This window comes from Callorhinchus milii, unplaced genomic scaffold (assembly GCF_018977255.1).
Source record: "Callorhinchus milii isolate IMCB2004 unplaced genomic scaffold, IMCB_Cmil_1.0 Scaffold3, whole genome shotgun sequence".
Lineage (NCBI taxonomy): Eukaryota > Metazoa > Chordata > Chondrichthyes > Chimaeriformes > Callorhinchidae > Callorhinchus > Callorhinchus milii.
In genome coordinates, this window is record NW_024704744.1 from 27,219,327 (window position 1) to 27,238,094 (window position 18,768).

General features: G+C 40.3%; 1 protein-coding gene across 1 annotated transcript; it reads right to left on the reverse strand.

Moving 5' to 3' along the window:
* Window positions 1-592: 592 nt before the first annotated feature.
* opn8b (opsin 8, group member b) lies at window positions 593-12,850 on the reverse strand. The gene is made up of 5 exons (XM_007903321.2): window positions 12,828-12,850; window positions 12,248-12,348; window positions 9,384-9,677; window positions 5,733-6,064; window positions 593-1,003 (listed from the first exon to the last, which is right to left on the reverse strand). Exons 1-5 carry the CDS (start codon window positions 12,848-12,850, stop codon window positions 593-595), a joined length of 1,161 nt encoding a protein of 386 aa, XP_007901512.2.
* Window positions 12,851-18,768: the final 5,918 nt, after the last annotated feature.

Here is an 18,768-nt window from a genome sequence, read left to right on the forward strand (position 1 = left end):
ACTCGTAAAATAAGACACCACTTTCAGATCCCACGTTGTCTTTTATTCCATTTGGAAATCTTCATAAAAAGCTTCTGCCTTTATACCGATTCAATAAATCATTCCACTTATATTTACAGTGACGATTATGCCATTCATTTCATTTTACATTGTTGAGAAGAAGAATTCTTGCATTTGATATAATATCTTATCACTGAAAGTGGTGTCATTGAGATGCCTCAAACTGCTCCACAGGACATACTGTAAAATGGATTAACTGTATTTTGTGGGTGGAATGCGGCAGCCAATATGCGCACAGCAATTACCTACAGACAGCCGTTGAATGAGTAACTGATTTTATTTCGGGAATTTGTTGGTAACGACACCGGGAGAAACTTCCTTCTTATTTAGACATGGGGTTTTTAATTCCACCTGAACAGGCAGACAGGACCTTGGTTTAATGTCTCAATCAAAGGACAGCAGCTCCAACAATGCAACACACCCCAGCACTGCATTGGAGTGTAAGTCTAGGCTATGTGATTCCAAGTCTTGACTGGGGCTTGAACCCCACAACCTTCTGTCTCAAAGGTGACAGTGCTACCACTGCACTAAGTCAATGAAAAGAATCACATTCTGAAATATTTGATGGTAAGTGGATTGTCGTTTTATCCTGGTTTTTGTGCTGTCTGATCGGTGATTGATTAGCATTGAAGATGCTCAACGATTGCACATTGTCCCAAGCAGGCCAGGTGGCAGCCTGAGGTCGCAATGGGAGATCTTGGATAGTTGATGAATGAACCTTCTTGTCACAGCACCACAGACATTTCTTTGCTTCCCTTTGAAAGGTTGTGCTGAACGTATAGTAAATTATTGGATTATACACAGTTGATGATTTTGCAAACAAGCAAAGAAGCAAACTTACCACAGGAGGTATTTGGGTGTTGGAATTAAATATTGACCAGAAACTGACTGTAGCATATGGCGCCCAGCACCCAATAAATCCAAGACTAACCAGTACAGCCATCTGGAAAACAGAATTTTGTAAGATTTATATTATTTACAGCAAAACATTGACTGAATTAATGCTTCAACATGTAATGAAGACTGTCTTATAGTGTAAACAATACAATTGACACATATAGTACCTTTCACATCAGGAGGGTGCTTGAATATGTCTTGCATTTAGTTGCAGCATTCAATTACTATTTTAAACTGTGCTCCCACTTCTTTGATCCTAACATTTCTGTGCCAAACTGCATTTTACAAAAGGGTTTATTAATAATGATCCTTTCGTTTTGATGTAGTGCCTTATCACATTGTCAAGACACCCCAAAGCACTTTGCAGGATATATTATAAAGTAGAATGACTGTATTTTGTAGGCAAAAACAGCAGCCAATTTGCACACAACAATGTCCCACAAACAGCCATGGAGTTAAACATTTTAATTGGGTGGCTGGGAGAACAATGGTATCCTTAAGCACAACAAACTCTGTACCCCATCACCCCAGTTCTTGCCAGGCTCCACTGGCTCCCTATCACAGAACAGATCAATTTCAAGATCTTCACACTCGTGTACAAATCGCTTCATGCCCTGGCAACTCCCTATCTGACCTGCTTACACCCCACTCCACTTCCCACTCCCTTCGCTCAGCAGACTGCAGCCTCCTGCACATCACTCATGCCCTCCGCTCTATCATCAGCGGCTGTGGCTTCAGCCATATGCCCCAAAGCTATGGAACTCTTTCCTTACTCCTTCCGCCTTGCCCCCATCTTCAGACCACACCTGAAGACCTTCCTCTTCAACCATTCCTATGGTCACCGACACCCCTCTCCCTGGTTCAGCATCAAACTCCACCATTGTAAAGCCCTCCAAGATGGAACCTGGCATGGACGGTACTATATAAATGCAAGTTGTTATTGTCAGAGACTGGGAGAAACTCCCTCTCTTTCCAAATAGTGCCCTGATGGGTTATTCTTTCAGTATAAAGTGATTTTGATTTCAGAGATAACCAATGTTTAATGTGTTTAAAGTCGCCTGTGTGAAGAGAAACAGCTAACATAAGTTAATACAGTGTTAAATAGCCTTGAAAAATACAATCAACAACTGTAAGTTACATGCAATAAAAAATGATTTATTGTTTACATTGGTTTACATTATGTTCCTGGATTCAGTCTGTGTTATGTCAAATATTTCCTTTTCCTCTTCCCAACCATGCACTATAATGTTGCACTTCTTTAGTCGAGTGTAGACATAGTTGTGGATCAAAATTCCTGATTGTAAACCACCCTTACAATGAGTATGGTGAGGGCACTATTTGTGACCAAACTAAAATAGCCAAAGGGCAGAAAGAAGCCACTCTTACTTCAAGATACCTCATAAAAAATTATATTTTCTCCCGAAGGGATTTCAACCACCATCAAACCGAGGTGCCTTGGAACATCACCTTGAACTATTTATGTGTCAGGGTTTACCTGGCATAAGTATTAAGGGAACTGGGAGTTGGATGTCATCTGCATACATGTGGAAGATGGTCCTATGTCTGCGGATAATGTCACCAAGAGGGAGCATATAGAGGTTGAAGAGGAGGGGACCGAGGACAGAGCTCTGAGGAACACCACACAGACTGCGGGGGCTGGAAGAGAAACTGTTGGCAGAGACAAGTTGGAGACAGTGTGAGAGATAAGACTTGAACCATTCAAGGACCAAGCCTTTAAGGTTGAGGTGAGAGGAGAGGAGGTGGAGGAGGATGGAGTGTGTATCACAGCCTTCTGCACAGCCTCCTCAATTATGTATCACAGCTGAATTTCAATAACTTTTGAGGCTGAAACAGAGTTGAGGAAAGCATGACCTCCCTAGCCTCTTTGGTCAGGCCGCTAATGCTTAAAGGATATTAACCTTTGGCATCACATTGGGGGATGGGGTAATGGAGAACAAAATGGACCTGATTAAGGGAACTGGCAAGATTCCAGCATGCAGGTGAAAAAAAGACTATGGGGAAGGTAAAGGCACATTCTAATAAAACACTGCTACTCTGTGCGAAAAGTCAAGATAACCTTTAATCAATCGCTTTCAGATAGCAGCACAGATGTCTCTGAGTGTTACCGCTGCTAGTGAGATAATGAGACATCTACCTTTGATACTACTGTGATTGCTGTTAATACCTCTCAAAGCTAGGAATAAGTTATATTTCCATTTCCTTTATTTTTGAAAATCAGATATCGCATCATATCACTAGGAAAATTATTCTGTCTCATGCTAATGCACCAAAGGGGGAAAAAAAACTGATGGGGGATAACAAATTAGATGTATTACGGTGCAAGAGTAAAATGGAATTGGGACATTGCTGTGCCTAATTGTGCACAGCAATGTCCCACAAGCAACCATGAAACATATTATCAATTTTATTTTGGGGATTATTGGCTAGGACACCAGGAGAAACTCCCTTCTCTTTTCGAGTAGTGCCATAGGATCCTTAAAGTCCACCTGAACAGACAGATGGAGCCTTGGTTTAATGTTTCATTCAAAGAACAGCACCTCAGACAATGCAACACACCCCCAACACTGCAATGGAGTGTTAACTTAGATGTGGGACTTGAACCCACTAATTTCTAACTCATGGATAAGAGTACTACCGACTGAGCAAGGGTGAAATAACTCAAAATCACAGAATTAACTTCTATCAAACCCACTAATGTGGTCCAATTATTGCTTTATTCACTGCTGCTATATTTTTATTCTCCACTCCCCCAATATAAGCTAGTTTGATTTTTGGAGTAGATATGCACTGCCTCTGAAACTTTACTCTCCAAATTCCATTTTACTCTTGCACTTTAATACATCTAATTTGTTATCCCCCATCAGTTTTTTTTCCCCCTTTGGTGCATTAGCATGAGACAGAATAATTTTCCTAGTGATATGATGCGATATCTGATTTTCAAAAATAAAGGAAATGGAAATATAACTTATTCCTAGCTTTGAGAGGTATTAACAGCAATCACAGTAGTATCAAAGGTAGATGTCTCATTATCTCACTAGCAGCGGTAACACTCAGAGACATCTGTGCTGCTATCTGAAAGCGATTGATTAAAGGTTATCTTGACTTTTCGCACAGAGTAGCAGTGTTTTATTAGAATGTGCCTTTACCTTCCCCATAGTCTTTTTTTTACCTGCATGCTGGAATCTTGCCAGTTCCCTTAATCAGGTCCATTTTGTTCTCCATTACCCCATCCCCCAATGTGATGCCAAAGGTTAATATCCTTTAAGCATTAGCGGCCTGACCAAAGAGGCTAGGGAGGTCATGCTTTCCTCAACTCTGTTTCAGCCTCAAAAGTTATTGAAATTCAGCTGTGATACATAATTGAGGAGGCTGTGCAGAAGGCTGTGATACACACTCCATCCTCCTCCACCTCCTCTCCTCTCACCTCAACCTTAAAGGCTCGGTCCTTGAATGGTTCAAGTCTTATCTCTCACACTGTCTCCAACTTGTCTCTGCCAACAGTTTCTCTTCCAGCCCCCGCACAGTCTGTGTGGTGTTCCTCAGAGCTCTGTCCTCGGTCCCCTCCTCTTCAACCTCTATATGCTCCCTCTTGGTGACATTATCCGCAGACATAGGGCCATCTTCCACATGTATGCAGATGACATCCAACTCTATGTCTCTGGCTCCACCCTCGATTCCAGGACAACTGATGTCCTGACAGAATGTCTGTCAGATGTCAAGACCTGGATGAGAGCCAACTTTTTACAGCTAAATGTCAACAAGATTGAGGCCCTCTTGATTGGCTCGCACCATCGCCTCCACACCTCAGGCACTGGCAGCATCAGCATCCATGGATGCACACTCCACCTCACCAAGCCAGTCAGGGCGTCTTGTTCGACCCTCAACTGTCCTTTCTCCCCCATATCCATGCCATGACCCTCTCTGCCTTTCCCCACCTCCGCAACATTGCCCGACTCCACCACTGCCTCACCCCTCAGGCCGCCGAAATCCTCATACACACATTCGTCAACTCAAGGCTCGACTATGGAAACTCCCTCCTTGTCGGCCTCCCCATCTTTTCCCTCCACAAGCTGCAGATCATCCAGAACTCTGCAGCTCATGTCCTCTGCCGCACCAGGCTCCGTCACCCCATCGCCCGGCTCCATTGGCTCCCCATCCCTCAGAGGATAGAATTCAAAATCCTTATCCTCGCTTTCAAGGCCCTCCACGGTCTTGTCCCCTCCTACCTCTCTGACCTGCTAATCACCTATCCTCGGTTCAAGAGGCTCCGGTCTGCTCCATATCTCCCACCCGACCCACCATACCATCAGCGGCCAGGCTTTCAGTCTCTCTGCCCCACCCTATGGAACTCTATTCCACAACCCTTTTGCCTTGCTCCCTCTCTTGCCTTCAAGGCACAACTCAAGACCCTCCTTTTGACCGTGCCTTCAGCCACCCTCCTACTTCTCTGCCCTCCCTCATCCCAACCCTGCCCATCCCCCCCCACACCACTCTGGTCCTGATCCCTAGCTGTTCAATGCCTTGGGATGTCCTCCTGTCATGAAAGATGCTTTACAAATGCAATTTTGTTGTTGTTGTTGCTGTTGAAACAGAGTGAAACGCAATCATAAACAGACTTTTCCCTCATACTGAGTTTAACAATCAAACAACCTTACTCCTCTCAGGAAAAAAAACTACATTTCATTGCCTGTAGACACAGAAAACAACACAGCACACATTCTCTTAGAATATTTTTTGAATGAAACGCAACGTACCTGTGTTATCTTCCTGTCAATTTTTACTGAAATTATAACTTGCTGATTATTATGTATTTCGTGATATGCCTTGTGAAGCTTCCAAGCTATTCCTGTGTAGCATGTTGCAATAATCACAGTTGGGAGGAGGGTGCACAGAATAAATGAAGCTACTATGAATGACATTGAGTTTGCTGAAGAATATAATTCACTCCAAGCTAAAGTGCATGAAATGCCAAAAGGTTCCGGACCGTATAGCCCCAGCCCTACTAGAGGTAAGACTGCCCAAATCAAAGCATAGAGCCAGACCAAAGCAATTGCTGCAGAAATTATATTTCTGTTTATTCTTCTTCCTTAAAAGAAGGGAAAAAATATCAGACAAAACAATAGCAATTAACATTGTTATAGAAAAAAGCAAATATATAAATTGATCAATAGATAATTATAAAGAAAGGTGAGTTTGAAATATGATTGAAAGCTAGTTGTTCTGAAATTCCACATGGTGCCTTCAAGACTATTTTATTGAAAAAAAATTAAAATGCTCAGAAATGCAGGCAATTCTTAATTTCAGTGTGAATATGGAAATCAACTCTTTTTAAGAAATTTGGTCACACAATCCACGGCTGTTTGTGGGACACTGCTGTGTGCAATTGGCTGCCGGGTTTCGTTGTGAGTCGTAATAAAGCACTATATCAAATGCAAAGATTATTATTAAGTGTGGAAAAACAACTTCCAAATGAAGACAGAATTGTTAAAAATTCTACAATTCAGGATGATCTTAAATTTTAAGACAAAATAAAAATAGTTGTGTACGCTAAAACTATCTGTTTCAGGCCTCATGAAGCCATATGTCAATATTCAGGCCTTAAATGAGATATTCTCAAACAGTTGCTAGTTGAAGTTTCTAAATATCAAATTGTGAGATTCACACAAAATTCACAAATTGGAGAATCTCAAAGCGGCAAACTTTGAAAAAGAAACAGTCATCAATATTGCCTTTTGCACTTTGAGAGTTGCCATTTTGTCAATATCCCAGCAGTTCGCTTGGGAATTGGTTACTACTTATCCTCTATACCACTGACCTTGTGAGACTCATTTGTGCAGGAAGTAGCAAACATCAGAGTGTTATTCTCACCAAACCAAAAAATAAATATGTATCATTATTGCTAAGCCTATTAGCAAACTGGCTTGATGTGGTACTGAGAATATGGACATCACTGTAACATTTCTGAATCTAAAATCTCAGATACCAGTTTACTATTTACTAATGATTTCTACCTTCGGAAATAGAATGAGGACATTTACAACATCTTTAATGTTGTAACAACAACAGCAACTTGCACTTATAGAGCGCACTCCACGCAGGATAGTGTCTTAGAGCGCTTAACAGTGGTGGATCCTGACTCCAAATTGGGGGGAGTGGGGAGGTGGCCGTAAGCACAGTCGAAGAGGAAAATGTTCAGGTGGGACTTGATTGCGGGGAGAGAGAGGGCAAGGAGGAAGGATTGAGGGAGAGTGTTCCAGAGTTTCAGGGCATAATGGCTGAAAGCACGACCTCCGATGGTGGGGTGGAGGGTGCGAGGGATGAATAGGAGGCCAGTGCCTGTTGAGCACTGGACGAGAGACAACTTTCTTCAGCTCAACGTGCGAAAAACCGAGGCCCTCCTGATTGGCTCACGTCAGCGCCTCCGCACCTCAGGCGCTGACACCATCAGCATCCAAGGCTGCACTCTCCACCTCTCAAAGCCAGTCAGGAACCTCGGCGTTTTGTTCGACCCTGAGCTGTCCTTCCTCCCTCACATCCGCACCACAACTGGCACCGCCTTCCATCACCTCCGGAATATCGCCAGACTACGGCACTACCTCACCCCTCACGCCGCTGAAACCCTGGTCCACGCCTTTGTCACCTCAAGGCTGGACTATGGGAACTCTCTCCTCGTCGGCCTTCCCGGCACCTCCCTCCACAAGCTGCAGGTCATTCAGAACTCTGCAGCTCGTGTACTGTCCCGCACCAGGCTTCGGGACCACATCACTCCCACCCTCGCTCGCCTCCACTGGCTCCCCATCCCCCAGAGGATTGATTTCAAGATCCTCATCCTCACCTACAAGGCCATTCACGGCCTTGCTCCCTCCTACCTCTCCAACCTACTATCCCCCTACCTACCTGCCCGTACCCTCCGTTCCTCTGGCTTCGGTCTGCTCCACGTCCCCCGGCCCAACCGGCCTACTATCGGTGGTCGGGCCTTCAGCCTCTCAGCCCCGAGGCTCTGGAACTCCATCCCCCAGTGCCTTCGCCTTGCTTCCTCCCTTTCCTCCTTCAAGGCCGGTCTCAAAACCTTTCTCTTTGACCGTGCCTTCAGCTCCCCTCTCGACTCTCTTCCTCCTCCTCGCTACCTCCCTTCCCTCCCCTCACCCTGACCATTTCCCCCCTCCTCTCTCCCTCCCTTCCCTCCCCTCACCCTGACCATTTCCCCCCTGCTCGGGTCATGACCCAACTGTGCAGCGCCTTGGGACGTCCTCCTGACGTGAAAGGCGCTCTATAAATGGAATCTTGTCTTGTCTTGTCTTGTGAGCAGAGGCTCTGGGTGGTGGATTGGGGATTGAGGAGGTCGGAGAGGTAGGGAGGTGCTAGACAGTGAATGGATTTGAACACGAGAGTGAGGATCTTGAAGTCAATCTATTCGGTGATGGGGAGCCAGTGGAGCCTGGCCAGACCTGGTGAGATGTAGGTACGGAGTTTGGTTCAGGTCAGTGTGTGGGCAGCAGAGTTCTGATAAGATGGATCTTGTGAATGGTGGAGCTGGGGAGATCAGCAAGAAGTGCATTGGAGTAATCCAAGCGGGAGGTGACAAACGCATGCACAAGGGTTTTGGCTCCCAAATGCAGCCGAAACCCTTGTGCATGCATTTATCACCTCCTGTTGCGCTGGAAGTCTCTTTCCACTTTACATGACAGCAAAAGAAACCTATTTTTCCACTATTCAAGATGTTTTGGAGCCAAATAGCAAGTGACAATAATAATAATAATCCTTGCATTTGATATAGCGCCTTATCAAATCTTCAAGACGTCTAAAGCACTTCATGGAATATACTGTAAAGTGAATTGACTGTATGTTTTGTGGACGAAACAATCATAATAATAATAATCCTTGCATTTGATATAGCGCTTTTCACGTCGGGAGGACGTCCCAAAGCACTTCACAGAAGACACTGTAAAGTGAATTGACTGTATATTTGTGGGCGAACGCGGCAGCCAATTGTGCACAGCAATGTCCCACAAACAGTCGTAGATTGAAAATGACCAATTTATTATTGTTTTTGGTTTTTTGGAGGGATTATTATTAGGCTCTGTGTGGAGTAAGGAAACTTGCCCAAGGTTTCTCCCTGCCTGGAATTGAACTCAGGTCTCTCGCTTGCAAAGCGAGTGCTCTAACCACTGAGCTACAGGACTCCAATAAATAAACAATAAATTATTTTGCAATTCTGAAAAACATTTGAATCAGTTTCTCTAATCAAATTATCATAGCTATTGAGTAGTCTCAGCATTTTTGTAACATAGAATTGAATATGTAGTGTATGATAATTCTAACCAATAATAATTAGCACGTGGAAAAAATTAATTTTTCACTCCATAAAATGAAATTACCCTGAAAATGTTTTCTAAATATCTTACCATAATTTTGTGTAGTTGATGTTACCAAAAACCTTACAATGGCCATCACAGTTAGCGTTCCAATACTTGCAATTCCAAAGAAGAAGTCCATGAAACCATAGTATTTACAAGATGAATCTCCTCCGAGCCAGGTATGTTTCCAAGCTGAGCCCACTGCCAGTGGATACATGGTAACTGCTGAGCAAAAGTCAGTTATCGCTAAATTCACTGTTAACAGCTCTGGAGGCTTCAACTGTGACGATTTCTTTGCTGCTACAAGAAGAACCACCGAATTTCCAAATATGGACAGGATAGCTGTGAAGAAAGAGAAAGAAAATAATAATAATCCTTACATTTGACATGGGATCTTTCACATTGGGAGGACGTCTCAAAGATGATGCAGTTACTGAGTGATGTAGTTCCTCCGAAATTCTCTTGTAGATCCGCTAGTTGTTATCTTACACTTGTGTCCCCTGGTTATAGATTCCCCTAAAAGTGGAAACAGCATACTTATGCTAACCTTATTGAAAACTTTTCTAATTTTAAACATTTCTATTAGATCTCCTCTTGAATCTCTTCTCTAGCAAAAGAAGACATAACCTATCCAGTCTATCCTGATAGCAGGTACCTGCCAAGCCTGGTATCATCCTTGTAAACCTACTCTTTCCATCACTGCTATAACAACAACAACTTGCACTTATGTAGCACCATCCACGCAGGGTAGCGACTCAGAGTGGTTAATCCTTCTTCTTGCTATATCCTTCTTATAGTGTTGTACTCCTCATGTGATCTAACCAAAGTTTTATATAAATTCTACATAATCCCCTCACTTTTATACACTATCCCTCTGGATATAAAGCCCAATAAATAAAACTAATTGGTCACTCAACCCACGATTGTTTGTGGGACACTGTTGTGTGCAATTGGCTGCCACATTTTGCCCACAAAATATACAGTCAATTCACTTTACAGTATATTCTATATGTCTCAAAGATGTCATAAGGTGCTATATCAAATGCAAGGATTATTATTGCTGTTATTATTATTATTATTATTAAGGCACCATTGGCCTGTTGTATAGCCATATCTACCTGCGTGGCTACTTTTAGACATTTGTGGATCTGAATCCCAGATCTCTTTGCTCCTCTACTCCTCTTACGTTCCTCCCATCCAGACAAAATACAGTTGCTTTGTTTTTCCTGCCATTACTTTTTCTGCAATTGGTTTGCACTTCCCTAAATTAAACTTCATTTACTATCTGTCTGCCCATTCTGCTAGCCTGTTTATATCTCCCTGCATTCTTTTGCATTTTTTTTCCAGAAATGTGCCTGGTATTACACTGACAAATAGTCTCTGGCAACTCAAGGACAAGACTCGCAGCAATTCATGATACCCAGGAGCACTCACCTTCTGAGTTCTGCCAGATATGTATCAGTATACTAATGCCAACAGTTGAGATGGAAAAAAGCGATGTTATACCCTGTCATTTCAGCATCCCACCACAAAAACAGCCGTGCTTAAGATAAACCATGCAACACAAATATCTTGATACTGCACATCACCTGTCAAAATTATACTGCTCACTGTTAGGCAAGTTTTGAGATACAATAATTGGTTACAGTCTGAATACTTCACAGGAAAGTTTGCCAATTATTTTCCAATAATTATCTTGCTTTTCAAAAATGAGGGTTTGTGTGAATAACACTCTTGCTCTTTCTCTTTCTCCTGCCCACTTATCCAACTTTGCACAAAAGTCAGACATAAGGTAGAGCCCAGTATTTGAATGTCGGGTCCTGGAATAGTAGCTTATCTCAAAATTTTATGAAATTAAACCAGTGTCTCAGGAATCAGAACTAAATACTGCGATACATGGGCAAGTGCATTGTCGACTTTTGGTTTGAAGCAGTGGACATTGAACTTAAGCCCTGTGGAGTCCGTGGCTCAGTGGTTAGAGCACTCGCCTCGCAAGCGAGAGACCTGGGCTCGATTCCCGGTAGGACGAAACGTTGGTCCAGTTTCCTTATTCTACACATCTCTGTTTACTTAGCAGTAAGTAGGAACCCGGTTGTTAGTCGATTTGGCGGATCATTTTCCAGGGGCAACAATTCCTTCAAAAAGAATTGGTCACACAATCCACGACTGTTTGTGGAACACTGCTGTGCGCAATTGGCTGCCGCATTTTGCCCACAAAATATACAGTCGATTCACTTTACAGTATATTCTGTGAAGGACTTTGAGATGCTTGAAGATATGATAAGGTGCTATATCAGGTTATTAGTATTATTAAGTCTTGGGAAGGATCACTCCCAGTCAGTCTTTAGTCAGCAACTGGCTGACTGCATTCACCTACACTGTGATGATCACCACCATTGGTTGCGATTTCCACCACTGTTGTTAATGTACATTGGAATCAGCTCCACTCCTTGCTTAACCTCAGCACCACATCGACACTCCTAAGGCTATTAACTATTGCTAAAATCTCCACTGTCAGCAAAATGAATCCTATGAACTAGCCAGACACATTCATCTCAGCCAGTACAGCATGAGACAAAATGAGCAATTATTGTACATTAAAGTCACAAGGGCATTTGTGAATTACACCAGTAACTTATCTACATCAACAACAAGAAATGCTATTTATATAGTGCCTTTCATATCTGGATGCATTAATTTACTGTAGCCTTTGATTTTGAATAATACACAATAAATCTTTATACATCCCCATCTTACATCATCTTAAATACCATTTAACTTTGAAAAACATTTTTCCTAAAACATTGCTTATTTAATATTTATTACTATTAATAATAAATAATAATAAAAAGATATTCAGTCATCACTGGTGGGCGATTCTGTTAAAAACAAAACAAAAAGCTTTTGCTTACCTATAAGTAAAATAAATGCACCTGTTGCAGTGTCCACAGCAGGACTGAGTTTGGACAAAAAATCATCTTGTATTTCTGAACCCATTCTCTTCACAAGTGGTCTGAAAGCAGCAAAACACCCTTTGTTTGTATTGTCAGTCAAAATAAATAGAGGGAACAGGCTAATTCAATTCCTTTCAGACGTGATTGAGCTGTAGGGACAGATGTCACATACTGGGCTGCACCTCTCACTAAATAACCTGAGCTGCAAGGTTTGAAGTGAGACAGCAGCCTTCCTTCCCCTTTTATACAGCAATGCAGATCCACTGGGAATTCACTTAAAATCACAGTACAAGGCGTTCGCTGTCATGTATTGGCATTGACATGAGTTAACTGGTTATCTACTTACGCATGCTCTTAGCTCCAGGCAAAACAACTTTGATGATTTATCTCTTCCTATTTACTTTTATATACTGTACTCTTTCATCTGCTACTTTGTCACAGTTGGAGCAAGTGTTGACAGTGCAACATTAAATCTAGAAAGCATTTCTTCTCTTTCAAGAGGCAAGTGGAGTGAAATTACAAATGGGTCAGGGTTTACCTTATTTTCTTAGCTTTATGCATTCTTTAGTTATTCTCAGCAATTGTTAAAAATGTAATTCTCTGAATTGTCTTACTTTTGAAACCCACCTATCTGAACGCATATGTGTTTGACTGCTTGAAAGCAGGCTTGCTTACTATTATGCTACAGTACAATACAATCTTACATTTATATAGAGCCTTTCAAGTCGGAAGGATGTCCCTTGTTTTTAATATTGCTGTGTTAATACAGCACATTTTGTGACATATCAGTGAGAATTTGGGAGCAATGTTCTGTGAATGTGCAAGAATATGCTAAAAAAGAAAGAAGTAAAAGTGGTATAAAAGAAAAACAAAAAATTGTAAAGAATAAAAAAACTGTGGATAAATAGAGAACATTGTGGGTTAATTGCAAACATGTGAGATTGTTACAGGTGAGATAAAATATTTCCTCAACACTGTGGGTATAATGCTAATTTGTGAGCCTGACAACCAAATGAGAGCTAAACAATTGGCAAAAACCTCAGACATTTCTGATACCTGCAATGAAGCTGTGGTGTACAATAAGAATGCAATAATAAACGCTCAATAATAGTTCTTAACATGAAGTGTACCCATATAGATGTTCAGGAGCATTAACTTGGGATTGTACAACAGATGTTACATAGCAGCAGGTTTGGTTTCTGAAATGGCAGGGCAAAAAAGTGGTGGCATTTTGAACATATCAAATCATCTTTGTATCTATTGATGTTATGTTTGACCTTCAAGAAGTGAAGTACAGTATTTTCCTGTGCTTTTATCTTATTTTTACATAGCACCTTGACACTTCATACATATTTTGACAATTTGAATGTTTTCATCAAGGATTCAAGATGAACACTGAATCAGAAATTCCACTAAGTCTGTGTAAGATAACTCTGTCTTAAAATTACAATTGTGTGTGAATTGTAAAAAATTCTTACATTGTAGTGTTCATTTGAAAGATTATTTCTGCAGTTCTTTTAAAAAAAGCTATCTCTAACTGTACCTTCAACCCCCTCTCTTTTATCCCATTTAGCTCAGGCTCCCATTCTGTAAAGTGCTTGAAAACATTTTGTTACACAAAAGATGCTATAAAGTATTGTTGTTAAAGAGTTTGTCCAAATTACAACTGAACTGAATTGTCCACAATTCACAATTTAAATTTTGAGACAGGTTTAAGACCAGGGGCAACTTTGAGCTCCTAGTGAATTAATATTTCTCTGTGTTTAGATGGTGTTTACAAAATACTAGTGGTGGAATATCAGCACTGTATTAATGCCATTGGTTTAATTCCTAGGTTATGTAGTTTTTATGTTGGCTACAATCGTAGTCATTATATATGGGTACTTTGTTAGATGGAGAATTTTCTTTGTGCAATTACAATTTCAGCAGGGGCAGTAGTCCTAGTTCAGAGGGGAAAATCCACCAAGTCTTTTTGTTCCTGACCACTGTCCAGCAAACTCCCTTCAAGGCTGAGAAAGTGTACAACTAGGTATGCTTGCATGTATGTTTGGTAAAGTTAAGATAGGACTCATCTGTTATATCCTAAATGTGATTAGCATTGTCACATGAAAGATAATTACTTAGCCCTCGCCTGTAGACTCAGTGTCTTCAGAAGAAGAATCAAATATTGGTTTATAAATACATTTTTAAAAACAACATTAGTTTGTTTAGACTCAGCCTGAGCAATCTATTGAAAGGAATTTTGGATGAGATCTCAAACAATTAGATTATCCCAGTATACTTTTAGTGAGGCACATATTTCCATAAGACCATAAGACGTAGGAGCAGGAGTAGGCCATTCGGCCCCTCGAGCCTGCCCTGCCATTTAATAAGATCATGACTGATCTTCTAACCTAATTCCATTTATCCGCCCTATCTCCATATCCCTTAATCCCTCTAACCTTTAGAAATCTATCAACCTCAGTCTTGAATATGTTCAAGGATTGAGCATCCACACCCTTCTGGGGTAGAGAATTCCACAAATTCACCAACCTCTGAGTGAAAAAATGGTTCCTCAACTCAGTTCGAAAAGGCTGACCCTTAATTTTGAGACTATGACCCCTAGTTTTAGACTCTCCAACCAGGGAAAGCAGTCTCACAGCATCTACCCTGTCAAGACCCTTAAGAATCTTACAGGTTTCTATAAGAGCACCTCTAATTCTTCTATATTCTACAGAATATAGGCCTTGTTTACTCAACCAATCCTCATAGGTCAACCCCCTCATCCCAGGAACCAATCTAGTGAATCTACCCCATACCCCTTCTAAGGCGAGTATGTCCATTCTTAAATAAGGAGACCAAAACTGCACACAATATTCTAGGTGCAATTCCATTTCACTTATCGAAAAAGATTTGCAGGGATAGCTGAATCTATATCCTGAAGCTGGGAAAGCGAAAGATAAGCATCTAAATACTACCTTTTACTTTAAATCTTAGTTAAGCCAAATTTAATACATAACTCTTATAAATTATATTGAAGTATTTTTCAGTTAGACAGGAAATTGTAAAATTAAGTTTTGCTGTTCATTTGTTTACTTGGTTAATGATATAGTTTATGTGAGGAAAATATGAGCCCAGTTTGGTACTGTATAAAGCATGTTTGAGAAACATTTGAGAAAGTAAAATATAGAAAGGTTTGAGATATGGGCAGGGAATGGTTGCTTTGGCATTAAAATTCTATGATTCTATGATACATGCAAGTAAACTACAAGGGTATGGAGAAAGGGAAAAAAATAGAACTGAAAAGATTGCTCTTAAAAGAGCTTACACAAACACTATGAGCCAAACAGCCTTCTTCTATGTCATAAATTTCTATTGTTCTATGCTTCATCTACATACATAGGCAGATAATGTACGGTTCAATGCTCAAGGCAGTATATAATTAATAATGGCTCATGTTATTTTACAAAGATTAACCATAGCAATTTTTAAAAGTTTATATTAAGAAGTGAAAAACTATAATAATATTTGATACAGCACTCATCACTTTGAAACATTTTAAACTCGTGTCCAGGAAATTGCTGTAAATGTAAGATTTAAATTGAATGTGTAAATTTAATTCTAAATTGTAAAGGATAGTGACTATATATTTGTAGGCATAACTGATTAATTTTGTTCATTCAGTAACATATGTCGCCATCCCTCCCCCTCACAACATAGATTTCTACATACTCTTATAATTATTGTAGACAATGATACATCTCCCAGGTCGCTCCCCGGGGGTAATAAATCCCTGCAAAAAAAAAAATAATTGTATAACTCAATCAGTTACTCATTCCGCAACTGTTTGTGGGACACTGTTGTGCGCAATTGGCTGCCGCATTTCACCCACAAAATACAGTCATTACACTTTACAGTATATTCTGTAATGCTTTGATATGTCTCAAAGACGTGATAAGGTGCTATATCAAATGGAAGAATTATTATTAATCTACTGCACTATTGTATTACAATAAAATGGTTATAAATATAAGTATCAGTCCAACAGTTACAAGTATGGATGCTGCAACATGCCTATAATTATTTTATGTAGGCATACCATGAATAGATAGCACCAGAAAAGTAAACAGGCATCATAACATCAGCATCATTGTCGTGGCAGTAGCATTCAAATCATGAGCCCTTTTATATATACCCAAACAGCAAATGACAGCAACCATCACAATTATAATAATAATCTTTGTAATTGATACAACTCCTGATCATCATAATAATAATAATCCTTGCATTTGATATAGGTCTTATCAAGTCTTTGAGACGTCTCAAAGGGTTTCACGGAATATACTGTAAAGCGAATTGACTGGTTATTTTGTGGACGAAACGTGGCAGCCAATTGCACACCGCAGCGTCCCACAAAAAATCATGGATTGAGTGACCAATTACTAATATTATTTTTTTGAAGGAATTATTCCCCCGGAAAAGCGATCCGCTAATCGACTAACAACCGGGTTCCTACTTACTGCTAGGTAAATAGAAGTGAGTGGAGTAAGGAAACTTGCCCAACATATTGCCCTTCCAGGAATCAAACCCACGTCTCTCACTTGCGAGGCGAGTGCTCTAACCACTGAGCTGCAAGACTCCTAATACCAATGATCACTGGTTCTTTCATGTATATACATTCTGTGAATCACTTTGAGACATCTTGAAGATGTAATAAGCTGCTATATCAAAGGATTATTATTATTATTATTATTTATCATGTCCATAATCCCTTTCTAATCTAGGTCAATGATATCAAAAATTGTTTGCATCCAGAATGTCATCTCTGGCATATGATTCAATGAATTTGTGAATGGAATAAAATTAAAATCTTTTCCATGGGTAATAATCCCTTAAAAAAAATTAAATAATTTGGTCACTCAATCTACGGCTGGTTGTGGGACACAGCTGTGAGCAATTGGCTGCCGCGTTTTGCCCACAACGTATATAGTCAATTCACTTTGCAGTATATTCTGTGAAGCGCTTGATCAACAACAACAACTTGCATTTACCTAGCGCCCATCACACAGGGCAGCATCCCTGTGCACTTCAAAGACGTGATAAGGCGTTACATCAAATGCAAGGATTATTACTATCATTATATATTATATTATCATTATAGCTTTACAAATTTTTCCTTTTCAATATATTAAATGTATTAACCATCAATTTATTTAAGTCGCTATATCAAATGCAAATATTACTTTTATTTATTCCTAAACCTCAAACTCTCAGTATGTTATGTTTAGTTGCGTCAGGAAGTAAGTTATTTCAGGTTGATGTAACCTTTGTAAAATACATTCATGCTCTGTGACAGCACGTCACAATTACAATGTTATCTCCTCAGCAAAAGGTTATGGTTCATTTCAGATCATGTGCACTGTACCATTTCAAAATTGTTGACAAGCCTAAGAAATATCAGAATTAGAGTTGAAGATATAAAGGGAGCTTTGATGTGTGGTGACTGTGGAAATGTGATAAGGCGCTGTATCAAATGCAATGCAAAATTTATGTTGAAAACTGCAACACGGTGTCTGGAGACTGCAGGTAATCTGTAACGATGAGATTGAATAATAATAATAATCCTTGCATTTGATATAATGCTTTTCACGTCTTCTGAACATCTCAAAGCGCTTCACAGAATATACTGTAAAGTGAATTGATTGTATATTTGTGGGCGAAACGCGGCAGCCAATTACGCACAGCAGTGTCCCACAAATAGTCATGGATTTAAGTGACCAATTTATTATTGTTTCTTTTTCTTGAGGGATTATTTTCAGGCGTGTGGAGTAAGGAAACTTGCCCAAGGTTTTGCCCTGTCAGGAATCAAATTCAGGTCTCTCGCTTGCGAGGTGAGTGCTCCAGCCACTGAGCTACAGGACTCCAAAAAAAATGTGCCGGACCTCATCCAAACCTCTCACGATCTTGCAATGAGCCTTTGGTTTAGCAGCTCATCCAAAAATGGCAATGTTTTGCTGAATCTGAAGATTTTTAGATTTAGTTTCTGATTCATTTTTGATTTTCTATTTTAAGTTTTCTTTTCTTTTTCTGTAAAGTGATCTCTCTTGTTAACTGTAAGGACTACTGTAGAGTCCTGTAGCTTAGTGGTTAGGACACTCGCCTGGCAAACGAGAGGACCTAGGTTCGATTCCTAGGCAGAGCAAAACGTCGGGCAAGTTTCCTTACTCTACACGGCCTTGCTTACGTAGCAGTAAATAGGCACCCGATTGTTAGTCAATTGGCAAATTGCTTCTCCAGGGTAATAATCCTTTAAAAAAAAGCATTTTTTTACCCCGTGTGAAGGGTGCTATATAAAAGTAAGTTGTTGTTGTCTTGAAAAAATGAAAAGGCGCTATATAAAATGCAAGGATTATTATTGTTATTACTGTTTGCTGGACTAATAGCAGATTAGTAAAAACGTTGCATTTGCTGTCTTTTGGATGAGCTGCTAAACCAAAGTC

Excerpts from the sequence above, each read along its gene's own strand:
- opn8b (XM_007903321.2), bottom strand. The coding sequence starts at position 12,850 with ATGCATAAAGCTAAGAAAATAAG. Across the intron at positions 9,678-12,247 it reads TGCATTTATTTTACTTATAG|CTATCCTGTCCATATTTGGA; the intron begins GTAAGCAAAAGC and ends CTTTCTTCACAG. Across the intron at positions 1,004-5,732 it reads TTGACAGGAAGATAACACAG|ATGGCTGTACTGGTTAGTCT; the intron begins GTACGTTGCGTT and ends TCTGTTTTCCAG.